The sequence below is a fragment of the Salvelinus fontinalis genome, chromosome 28 (genome assembly GCF_029448725.1).
Source record: "Salvelinus fontinalis isolate EN_2023a chromosome 28, ASM2944872v1, whole genome shotgun sequence".
NCBI lineage: Eukaryota > Metazoa > Chordata > Actinopteri > Salmoniformes > Salmonidae > Salvelinus > Salvelinus fontinalis.
In genome coordinates, this window is record NC_074692.1 from 11,557,282 (window position 1) to 11,569,648 (window position 12,367).

General features: G+C 42.1%; 1 protein-coding gene across 1 annotated transcript; it reads left to right on the forward strand.

Annotated features, from left to right (window-relative positions):
* Positions 1-3,912: 3,912 nt before the first annotated feature.
* On the forward strand, positions 3,913-11,575 carry slc25a25a (solute carrier family 25 member 25a). Its single transcript, XM_055886528.1, has 10 exons — positions 3,913-4,188; positions 6,171-6,297; positions 6,417-6,504; positions 6,631-6,745; positions 8,088-8,246; positions 8,974-9,126; positions 9,314-9,421; positions 9,590-9,757; positions 9,860-10,010; positions 10,156-11,575. Exons 1-10 carry the CDS (start codon positions 4,030-4,032, stop codon positions 10,338-10,340), a joined length of 1,413 nt encoding a protein of 470 aa, XP_055742503.1. The 5' UTR covers positions 3,913-4,029; the 3' UTR covers positions 10,341-11,575.
* Positions 11,576-12,367: the final 792 nt, after the last annotated feature.

A 12,367-nucleotide genomic window follows, 5' to 3' on the forward strand; every position in this document is an offset into this window, starting at 1 on the left:
GCTATCAAGGACTGTGGGCTCTCCTTCTCTGTGGCCAACGTGAGTAAGACATTTAAGCGTGTTAACCCTCGCAAGGCTGCCGGCCCAGATGGTATCCCTAGCCACGTCCTCAGAGCTTGCGCAGACCAGCTGGCTGGTGTGTTCACAGATATATTCAATCTCTCTCTATCCCAGTCTGTTGTCCCCACATGCTTCAAGATGACCACCATTGTCCCTGTACCTAAGAAAGCAAAGTTAATTGAAGTAAATTACTATCGCCCCATTGCACTTACCTCTGTCATCATGAAGTGCTTTGAGAGACTAGTCAAGGATCATATCACCTCCAACTTAGCTGCCACCCGAGACCCACTTGCTTACCGCCCTATAGATCCAGACGATGCAATAGTCACCACACTGCACACTGCCCTGTCCCATCTGGACAAGAGGCATACCTATGTAAGAATGCTGTTCATTGACCATAGCTCATCATCGAGCTTGAGGCCCTGGGTCTGAACCCCGCCCTGTGCAACTTGGTCCTGGACTTCCTGACGGGTCGCCCGCAGGTGGTGAAGGTAGTTAACAACACCTCTTCGCTGATCCTCAACACTGGGGCCCCACAAGGGTGCGTGCTCAGCCCCCTCCTGTACTCCCTGTTCACCCATGACTGGGTGGCCAAGCACACATCCAACTCAATCATCAAGTTTGTAGACGACACAGTAGCAGGCTTAATTACCAACAACGATGAGACAGCCTACAGGGAGGAGGTGAGGGCTCTAGAGTGTGGTGGCAGGAAAATAACCTCTCACTCAATGTCAACAAAACTAAGGAGATGATCGTGGACTTCAGGAAACAGCATAGGGAGCACCCCACTATCCACATTTTTGGGACAACAGTGGAGAAGGTGGAAAGCTTCAAGTTCCTCGGCGTACATTTCACTGACAAACTGAAATGGTCCATCCACACAGACAGTGTAGTGAAGAAGGCGCAACAGTGCCTTTTCAACCTCAGGAGGCTAAAGACATTTGTATATACACTGCTCAAAAAAATAAAGGGAACACTTAAACAACACAATGTAACTCCAAGTCAATCACACTTCTGTGAAATCAAACTGTCCACTTAGGAAGCAACACTGATTGACAATACATTTCACATGCTGTTGTGCAAATGGAATAGACAAAAGGTGGAAATTATAGGCAATTAGCAAGACACCCCCAATAAAGGAGTGGTTCTGCAGGTGGTGACCACAGACCACTTCTCAGTTCCTATGCTTCCTGGCTGATGTTTTGATCACTTTTGAATGCTGGCGGTGCTTTCACTCTAGTGGTAGCATGAGACGGAGTCTACAACCCACACAAGTGGCTCAGGTAGTTCAGCTCATCCACGATGGCACATCAATGCGAGCTGTGGCAAGAAGGTTTGCTGTGTCTGTCAGCGTAGTGTCCAGAGCATGGAGGCTCTACCAGGAGACAGGCCAGTACATCAGGAGACGTGGAGGAGGCCGTAGGAGGGCAACAACCCAGCAGCAGGACCGCTACCTCCGCCTTTGTGCAAGGAGGAGCACTGCCAGAGCCCTGCAAAATGACCTCCGGCAGGCCACAAAACAAATCTGTGGTCACAAGCTGAAGAGCAGACTGGAACCTACCTGGAACATTACACTAACACAACATCCATGTTCAGTTTGATGATTTTTTATAATATATAATACCTAGTATGCTCTCAACTGCATTGTGGCATAGATATTGCTAGCTGTTGTACATATGCATATAGTAGTGTTTTATATAATCTTGCTTTTTACACGTGTACTGATTCCAGCTGCATCAGAAACGAATTTAGTGTTGACTTCAACTCCCGGATTCATTGTGATTTTCATTAAATACATTTGGATAAACTAGCTTCAGTCTAACTGCTCAAACAAATGACGCAGGGAGTTGGTGTATCATTTAAACTAGATTTTTTGGCAAGGAAACATGTTTCAATAGAAAAGTTGATTAGTCTGTCAATATATTTGCTCTGGAGACTGAGGTAAGTTTATACAGCAGTATACAGGAACAGTTATGGTAATGTATGACATATACAGGGTCGTCAGATGGTATTCAGTATAAGGTCCGAAAGTTGACAGGGCACGTCAGAGCAAAAACCAAGCCATGAGGTTGAAGGATTTGTCCGTAGAGCTCAGAGACAAGATTGTTTCGAGGCGCAGATCTGGGGAAGGGTACCAAAAAATGTCTGCATCATTGAAGGTCCCAGAGAACACAGTGGCCTCATCATTCTAAAATTGAAGAAGTTTGTAACCACCAAGACTCTTCCTACAGCTGGTCACCCGGCCAAACAGAGCAATCGGGGGAGAAGGGCCTTGGTCAGGTGGGTGACCAAGAACCCAATGGTCACTCTGACAGAGCTCTAGAGTTCCTCTGTGAAGATGGGAGAACCTTTCAGAAGGACAACCATCTCTGCAGCACTCCACCAATCAGGCCTTTATGGTAGAGTGGCCAGACAGAAGCCACTCCTCAGTAAAGGCACATAACAGCCCGCTTGGAGTTTGCTAAAATGCACCTAAAGACTCTCTGACCATGAAAAACATCATTCTCTGGGCTGATGAAACCAAGATTGAACTCGTTGGCCTGAATGCCAAGCGTCACGTCGAGAGGAAATCTGGCACCATCCCTACCTTGAAGCATGGTGGTGGCAGCATCATACTGTGGGGATGTTTTTCAGAGGTAAGGACTGGGAGACTAGTTAGGATCAAGGCAAAGATGAACAGAACAAAGTACAGAGAGATCATTGATGAAAACCAGCTCCAGAGCGCTCAGGACCTCAGACTGGGATGAAGGTTCACCTTTCCACCGGACAACAACCTTAAGCACACAGCCAAGACAACACAGGAGTGGCTTCGGGACAAGTCTCTGAAGGTACTTGAGTGGCCCAGCCAGAGCTTCAGAGGATCTGCAGAGAAGAATGGGAAAAACTCTCCAAATACAGGTGTGCCAAGCTTGTAGCTTGTAGCATCATACCCAAGAAGACCCAAGGCTGTAATCGCTGCCAAAGGTGCTTCAACAAAGTACTTAGTAAATGGTATTTGAAGAAGTTTAAGGAAAACATAAATTCAAATGGCTCCTTTTGTAATGACCACCCAGAAACAGTGTTGCATCTTTTTTTGGCATTGTATACATGTAAGAAAACTGTGGCAAGACATCAGTAGATTTATAATTGAACACATTTATGAAGATTTTACACTATTGTGAAGAGAAGTACTGCTTGGATTCTTTACATACGATAAAAATAAGCTGAAACATTTTTATGTAATTAATTTCATTATTCTTTTGGCCAAATTTCATATACACAAATGTAAATTTACTAACAAAAAAAACACATTTTCTTATCCTACAAAAAGAAATTGAACTGTATTTTAAGACAGTTAAATACTCTACTAACAAAAAAGCTGTTAGAATTGTAAATGTATGTATGTTCCTTAAGGTCCTTGTGTAATTGTAATGTGATATTTGTACCCCCTAGGTCGATTGTCCATTATATATAATCTATATACACTTGTGTTCCCTTATGTACTTTCTGTAGTGATTTGTTAATAAATAAATAAATAAAAATAAAATAAAATAAAAATAGTCAGAACTAGGAAACTCGGCATTATCCGACTTGCTAACTGGTTGAACGCAGTACGCGTGTAACTTCAACCAGTTCGCAAGTCTGACATTTCCGAGTTTCTCAGTTCCTGACTAGGACATGAATGTGGAACAATAGTCTGAGGGAGGGGGTGGGGGTCTTGAGCAGTTTTTACGCAAGATCAAGGCTTGTCAATTGAATGATGCAGTGACTGGTCGATAGCAAATGACGTTACCGAGACAGGGGGGCAAAAAAATCATCATAGGAGCCAATAAAATTGGCCTATTTTCAGAAGGGTGTGGTTTCATAGATTTCTATAACACGAGGCACTTCATTACCGGCGTTTTAGTAGTAACACGCCTAGGGAATTTATCAATCTTTGGTGTACTATTTATTTATTTATTGTGGAGTGGCTTTATCTTAAATTTAAACATGCTTGGCCTGTGCCTTTATGTGCCTGTTCCGAATTCGGATCCTATTGAATTCGAGTATTATGAGTCCAATGGACTACCATCGGAGCTGAAATCGCTCTTCAAATTGAGTGTGTTTCTACCGTCCCAAGAATGTTCAATTTATCGGAAATGGCGAAAGGTAAGACTTGCACTCTATTCTTTTAACATATGTATATGCATCTGCGAACTTCACAGCAAGTTTTACATTTTGAGTGATTTAATTAGGCTTTTCCAAACTATACGTTTTTTAACAGTTCTGTCGTACTTTCCTGTAAGTACAACCCCTCCTTCCTGTAGTCAGGGTTTGTCTCACCTACTGCATAGTGTTGCATGTAATCCACCACATCAGACCATAATGTATAAAAGTTTCAGCAGGAATTGAATGCAACAATGATTCAGACCCATGGAAATCAAGATAGAACGCATCATTTCATATAACATTATGTAGACAGGCTTTAAAAAACTCTAAGCCCCTACTCAAGGAGTTCCCCGAGGGATGAATGTGGCCCCTGATATTCATTAATATATTTGAAAAATGAATTGCATTTGCTTCATCAGTGTTAGAATTCTTTGAATGACTCAGTTTTATAATTCATTAACTGTAATCTAACACTGAAGGCATAGACAATTTATTATTGTTCTCTACAGTGATGGTGCATTGGGCTTGCACATTCAAACTATTGGCTGGCAACCGCTTCTAGTTTAAGTTTAAATTTGCCTCTTAATAGTCTAATTGTATATCAGTGACCCTAAGCACTAAACCAGCAGATTCAGTGTTGTCAATTAGACACATGAAGAAATCACTGAAACATGATGGAATTTTTCAATTACAATTATTTTATTTTACCTTTATTTAACTAGGCAAGTCAGTTACGAACAAATTCTTATTTTCAATGACAGCCTTGGAGCTGCCTTGTTAAACGCTCTACCAGTCGGCTACCTGCCGCCCCATGCATGCAAGACTAGAGTTTCTTGACCCTCAAGACTGCGTGACCCACAGAGGCAAGACATGATGTTCTTGGCCGAGGTTGGCATCGTGATTTGAGCCCTCGTGTCTTCAGGCATGGGTATTAGTGTCGTGGACATGTATCTATATCCTTAATGACAAGTTGACCTGCCAACTTGTGCTAAGCCTGTCGACCTACCTGGTCTAAAATAGACTGAGGCATCAGCAGTTGAGTTGCTGGCCTGGTGTTGATATTTGCTCTACTGTCTTGAGCTACAGGCATCTACCAAAATAAAGGAAACCCCAACATAGTGTCTTAATAGGGCGTTGGGCCGCCAGAACAGCTTCAATGCGCCTTGGCATAGATTCTACAAGTGTCTGTAACTCTATTGGAGAGTTGATGGCAGTGGAAAACGCTGTCTCAGGCACCGCTCCAGAATCTCCCATAAATGTTCAATTTAGTTGAGATCTGGTGACTGACACACACATCCTTTAACTCCCCTATGCTTCTTTGAGACCGCTCTTTCAAAGTCACTGATCTCTTAGCCATGGTGGCCAAAATAATGGGCAACTGCGTATTTTTATACATTACCCAAATCATGATGGGATGTTAACGGATTAATTAACTCAGGAACCACACCTGTGTGGAATGCTCCTGCTTTCAATATGCTTTGTCCCTCATTTACTCAAATGTTCCCTTTATTTTGTCAGTTACCTGTGACAATGCTCCAATTTGAGAGCATTCTTTCTGTCCATGTTACAGGCCTAATGTCACATTTTGAAAGTGAATACACGTTGTTCTCTCTCACGTAGAATGGCATTTAAACATGGGACAAAATAGTTTAAAATAAAGGACAGGTTAGCCTAGGTTTGAGTCAATGGCTTTCAACATAGAGGCAAAGAAAACCAAGGCCCTATCAGAGACATTGTTGAAGTACTTTGTCTTGGCTGGATATTGAGGTGATGACACCATTGAGGAATGCACTGTTTGACATTCACACAACGGTCACCTTACCCTCCTGTCAGGTGCTTGCATGCATTCAATTAGTATTGTCCCCCTCCAGATAAGTCCCAGTCTTGGGTTTACTTTTGTCGATTGCGTTTCTATTGTCCTCCATGGTGTCTGTTATAAGAAAGCTATTTTGTTGATCATTTAGATTTTTTTGCCCCTGCAGAAAGTGGTGAAAAGTGCAGACAATGACCTGGATGGGCAGATGGTCTTTGAGGAGTTTGTTCACTATTTACAAGATCAGGAGAAAGATCTGAAACTCGTCTTCAAGAACCTGGACAGAAGAAGAACTGGTATGCTATTATGCACAAATCCGAACTTAGTTTCAGAACATGCCTAAGCTACCATAAAATACACATTTATGTTTGGATTCAGGTGGAATTATGATGAATTGTCTTCCATTGTGATTCAGATAAAATGGATTCTAAGGAGATCATGCAGTCTCTCCAGGACCTTGGTGTTCACATATCCCAGCAGCATGCAGAGAAGGTCCTACAGAGGTAAGATATTAGGATGAAACAGTGTTTCCTTATGATTTTGGTCAATGTTGTCTGTATAGCTATTATTACTGGTTTGATTCATATTCTCAAGAGTTTATGGTTTTGTTTTTATGTTTTTTTAAATAGCATGGATAAGAATGGAACAATGACCATTGATTGGAATGAGTGGAGCAACTACCCTCTGCTACAGCCCAAAGAGAACAACATCCCTGAGATCACCCTATACTGGAAACACTCCACGGTGAGGAGGGAGGATGTGAAATAGCTATCCACAAAGCAGAGAATTTAATTGTATTTAACATGAATTTGAGTACACTCTGTATCCACTGACAAAAGCCTTTAAAGTTCAATATTGTGAATGGGGATGTTAATCCTATGACATAGATCAACACCGAATGGAGGTGTGTCACCAATTAATCTTATTCGTGACTTAATTGGTGTAGGACAGGAAATCTCTGAATACACGATTATAATTAAAAGATTTACGGGTTGAATTAATTACCCCTTATATAAAAGGTCGATACCAATTTAATTATCCCTTATGTAAGATCATCATGTTTGTAAAGTGGTAGGAGGAGAATAAAATTAATCCCTGCGTTCCTAGAACCACCTTCACGGGACAGTATGATCTTGGGCAGCATGTGGGTGGGGTATTGAAATACTCTACGCCTTAATGAGCGACGCTGCTTCTAAATCTTAGCCTGCTTACCTCTCCGATGTGCCAAAAGCTACAGAACAGCTTGTATAGGTTGAGCTGGGGCTAAAAATATTCAGAAGTACTCCCTTGGAGATGAGATGACCACCTAACAAAGGCCAGGCAAAATGTCAAGCAGCATTCACTCTTGAGTCACTTTGGCCAGACTAACATGTGGCAGTAGTATTAATTACACTTACATAACAGGTGCTGCCAATTTCGCATTTTCTAAGTTCTTGCTTATCATTAAATAGTTTTCAGTTAGTGATTTGGTGCTGGCATGGTAAAGAAGGATAGAGCCTGTACTCTGGTATGGATTTTGCAAAGGCACCTATCTAGGGACTTAAACTATGTCTGGAGTCTCCCTGGCTGACCTAGATGGTCATTGTGCAACAAATAATGTTACAAGGAGAGAACATTTCCCTCAGTCTTTACCCTCATAATATCAGGAGTGCATGTCAAGTCCGAACCACTGCATTAAAGCAGAAGCACCCGTATGTTTTAACTGGTTTAATGTCTGATTACACACCAGTGTCCCAGAAATAATAGAACAGGAAACGTATAGAATCCAACTTGCTTCCTAACTCGGAACATTAAGTCAACTGACCTAAAGCCTCATAACCTGTGACCTTTGCTCTAAAGGGATGAGGGCAGAGTCTTCTCTGACGCACATTTAGCTGTCAATACTGCTTGTCCCTCGTCACCTCTAGGTGAATGGTTTGTGTGAACATGAGGCCTTAGAAATCCCACACACTGATGTCAGCTCACCCCTTATAGCTTGACTAAACATCTTGTTGCAGCTGCTCTTGGATAACGAATGTATATTGGGACAAAATAAATGGGCTAGTGGTGGATAATTATACTAATGTTCAATCGGTCTGCTGTCTAGCTGTTTGACGTAGGTGACAATCTGATGGTGCCTGATGACTTCACGACAGAGGAGAAACTGACAGGGATGTGGTGGAGGCATCTGGTAGCAGGTGGAGGTGCAGGAGCAGTGTCCCGAACATTCACCGCTCCCTTAGACCGACTCAAAGTACTCATGCAGGTAAGAAGCCCTTGATCTACTGTCTTAGATACCACCTCAGCCCTGTATTCCCAACAACACTTGAAGTCCTAGGAATGGTACACCTTGCCCTCAATTACCTATTCATTGTTGAGTGAAAGTGGGCTTCTTGCCTAACTTGTAGGCAAATAACAGAACTGTTGCAAGAGCGATTACCTAAGCGTCATACATGGGTTAATGAGTATTTAAATGTGCCAAAACATGAGGTCAAGAGTCCTAGGGGCTGTTTGTTTTTCCCTGGCTCATCCAGCCGACCAATGACTGTGGCAGAGAGCCAGCACACCTTCTCTGTTGAGATGTGATTGGCTGCAATGGCAGATAAGTCAGGAGTGCGTAGATAGGATTTTATGTGATAGCAAAGTGTGGACCCCCGATTGACGTCAGTGGGTCTGTTTGAACAAGTCATCTGTGGGTTGGCGCAACTGACCCCAGTACACTTTGACTTGTTCCACATTGTACTCACATTCCCAGAGCTAATGCCTCATTACTTAAATAACCGAATTAATGTTTTGAGAAGGAAGGGCCGATTCAGAGTTTTATAATAAGCTTGCACAACGTAAACGTTCATCTAAATCATTAATTGACGTCAATGGGAGACTTGGCTGAACATTTCAGTTAAGCGCACAGATCAAATCGGAATACGGCCCTAATTATCTAATTGATCATTTGACTTCTGCATGATAAACATTTTATATTCTTGATTTGTCAGGTCCACGGTTCCCGTAGCAACAACATGTGCATCATGAGTGGGCTCACCCAGATGATCAAAGAAGGTGGGATGAGGTCGCTGTGGAGAGGGAACGGAATCAACATTATCAAAATCGCCCCTGAATCCGCCATCAAGTTCATGGCCTATGAGCAGGTACTACATGCAGTGCAACACTTACTCCTGTATCATTTTTCTTAATGTAGAGAGAGTTTGGACTCTTATACCGTTAATTATAACACCATCTAAATTCTGTCTGTTACGACCAAGTTTATGTTCTAACAGTGTCTGTCCTGTCTTATCTCATCCCCTCACTTTTCTTTCAACGGACACTCTGGTGTAGATCAAGCGTTTGATTGGCAGTGATAAGGAGACACTTGGCATCCTGGAGCGTTTTGTAGCTGGCTCTATGGCTGGAGTCATCGCTCAGAGCACCATCTACCCCATGGAGGTGAGCAGCCGTCAGTCATCACCCTCTAGCATTACGATTAGATCTGGGACGATTACATCTGTGATTGTTATCAGGATGAGAACAAACACTTATGATTTTAAAGTTCGTAATGTTTTTGTTTCGATTACATGCCACCTGCTAGATTTTCAGTTTATTTCTGCTCACCAGGTTCTGAAAACACGGCTTGCCCTGCGAAAAACTGGTCAGTACTCTGGCATCTCTGACTGTGCAAAGAGCATCTTCAGGAGAGAGGGACTAGGTGCCTTTTACAAGGGCTTCATCCCCAACATGATGGGCATCATCCCCTATGCTGGAATGGACCTGGCTGTGTATGAGGTAAGAGACCCAGAGAAGGCTTTACAAATCTCTAGTTACATGTTTTCACTGCATTGGATGCTCCATTTGGAATAGCCTCTGAATATGTTCCTTTTTCTACAGACATTGAAGAACTCTTGGTTGGAGAAGTATGGCGCCAACAGTACTGACCCGGGAGTGTTAGTTCTGCTTGGATGTGGCACAGTGTCCAGCACCTGTGGTCAGCTGGCCAGCTACCCCCTGGCCCTTGTCAGGACCCGCATGCAGGCACAAGGTGAGACCTTCAACAATGCACACCTAATTTACACTGCTTATTGGAATATATAATATTTTCCTCATTTTATTTAGATGAGGTTATAAATGACTACATGTTTTGCTGTTCCTTGGCTCTAATGCTGACTGTCATTTATCTCCTATAGCCATGCTGGAGGGCAGCCCACAGATGACAATGTCAGGGCTCTTCAAACAAATCATCCAGACAGAAGGGGCCACTGGTCTCTACAGGGGCCTGGCCCCCAACTTCCTGAAGGTCATTCCAGCTGTCAGCATCAGCTATGTGGTGTACGAGAACCTGAAGACGTCGCTGGGAGTTAAGTCGCGATGAGGTGAAGATCTGAATGGATCTTCAATCCCTCAGTTGAGGCTAAGGAATCTGAGACTCTTGGTACTTGAGGTTTATGGAGCCATCTCATTCTGTGAATGCCAGAAGATGGAGAACAAGGGACAACAGAATGAAATGGTATCAAATCTGTGAGCTGAAACACAGGGAAAGGGGAGCTTCTCTCAGTATTGCTATTGCTGCTATTATTTAATAGTTTATTTAGAAGCTCAATTATTGAGTTGGGACCAGAATTCTATAATGAATGTTGGTTAAATATCTACCCAACTGAGTGAGTAACTCCATAATTGGGGACCAATTCTTGTTCTTGTTACCAGTTTGTGGTATAGTGCCTCTGAAAATGTTCCTGTTTCTATGGCTTCACTCAGTAAATCAGGTTAAGCAACAGTTCAAACTGCACCAGTCCCCTTAAGTAGAAACTACTTCAGTTATGCCCAATCTAACATAATGTTTTCAGACATCTTCCTTAGCATTAACAGGTTTTCTGGGTAGTTATTGGTTCTTTCCCCACACCTGCTTTTGTCTTTGCCTGATATGAACATTTATATTAATTAGTGTTCCCTTCCCTGTATGTAGGCAATAGGACAAAAGCACATGTGAATGTTTTCCCTTCTCAATCGTTACAGATGAACAATTTATTCGCACTGCCATTTCTGACTGAATGATGCTGTATTTCTGATTGAGTGAAGTATTTATTGATGTCCATATCGATCTAATATTTATTCTTTTTTTTTCTTTTGAGCGAAGATGATGGCGTTAAGTTTCTGTTCAGAACGCGGCAGTAACTGGCTTTATGCTCACAAGTTTGACTTGTTATGGAAAACTAACTGAAGAGCCATATTTACCATTTATGTATTAAGAAGTGGGTATGTTTGCAAAGCTTTAAATTTAGTCAATTTTGCCTATTTGTCCTCTATATATATATATTTGAATAGTTTGTTAGTTTACATTGGTGGTTTTGTTATGGAAATGAATTGCTTCTGTTTTGGTTGTCAGGTCACTTAATCAATGTCTTTGTACCTAAAACCAAAACTTGATTTTAGAGCTTTGAGTAGATTAACACTAATGCACTTTAATAATGCTGGAGACACATTTGAAGGTTTTGCATTAACTTTAGATACAAAGTTGGAAACCACTTAAACTTTGGTTAAACCTTTTTTTTTTAATGGACCATTTGGTACAATGTTCTTTGAGCAAATAAATTAAAAGGATATGTAATATTCACGTCTTTGGTGTATTTCTTGACTCCTTAAGTGTGTCCCTTCACTTGGACGTGGATGTTCAAAAAGATATTTCAAAGATTCAGTGTTTATACATTTAAAAAAATATATATGTGGAGTTTATTTGTGTGAAACATACATTGTTTTGGCCTATGGTTATTGCTTTATCAAGAAAAGGGTGCCATTGAAAGGAATAAAACCTGGGGTAGCTGAAAATTGACCAATTGAAGGGGAAGATTCCTGGTGTTTGTGATGTTTGTTTGGTACTGTGGAGAAACAAGATTCATTCTGTTCTGAGTTTTGATGTTGAGGCTCTGCTTGACTAAAGTGAGGATATTTCAGTTATCCCATAATGGCTTGAGCCGACTCTATTATTTTACAGGTGTCGAGCTTTTGGGCATGTAAAAGGGTTGGTTACATGCTGACCAGACCGGACACGTCGCGTGCGCGAGCGTCGCAAAATACATTTAGAAATCCATGTTATTCAATTATTGCGCGCGCCTGCGACGGAACACAAACCACCTGCGCAGGTGCGCTATCATGCATAAATGTATTTTGTCCCCCTACACAACGCAATCACGACACGCAGGTTAAAATATCAAAATGCATTTATGCACGATGGCGCACGCGCGCAGCCGGTTTGGGTTCCGTGTTAGGCTTCCACTTGCCTCTAAAGAAATGTGTATTTAATGTTCACGCACTCTTATTGGTTGGTTCAATTCCAATGACAATAAGGTGTGTTATTGGCCCTGCTTGCAAATAGGAGAAAATCGCGAACAGAAGGCCCCTCCA

Bases quoted from the DNA above. Each gene is read 5' to 3' on its own strand.
- slc25a25a (XM_055886528.1), top strand. From the start codon at position 4,030: ATGCTTGGCCTGTGCCTTTATGTGCCTGTTCCGAATTCGGATCCTATT. The intron at 8,247-8,973 runs GTAAGAAGCCCT...TTGATTTGTCAG, and splicing joins GACTCAAAGTACTCATGCAG to GTCCACGGTTCCCGTAGCAA. The intron at 9,422-9,589 runs GTGAGCAGCCGT...TCTGCTCACCAG, and splicing joins GCACCATCTACCCCATGGAG to GTTCTGAAAACACGGCTTGC.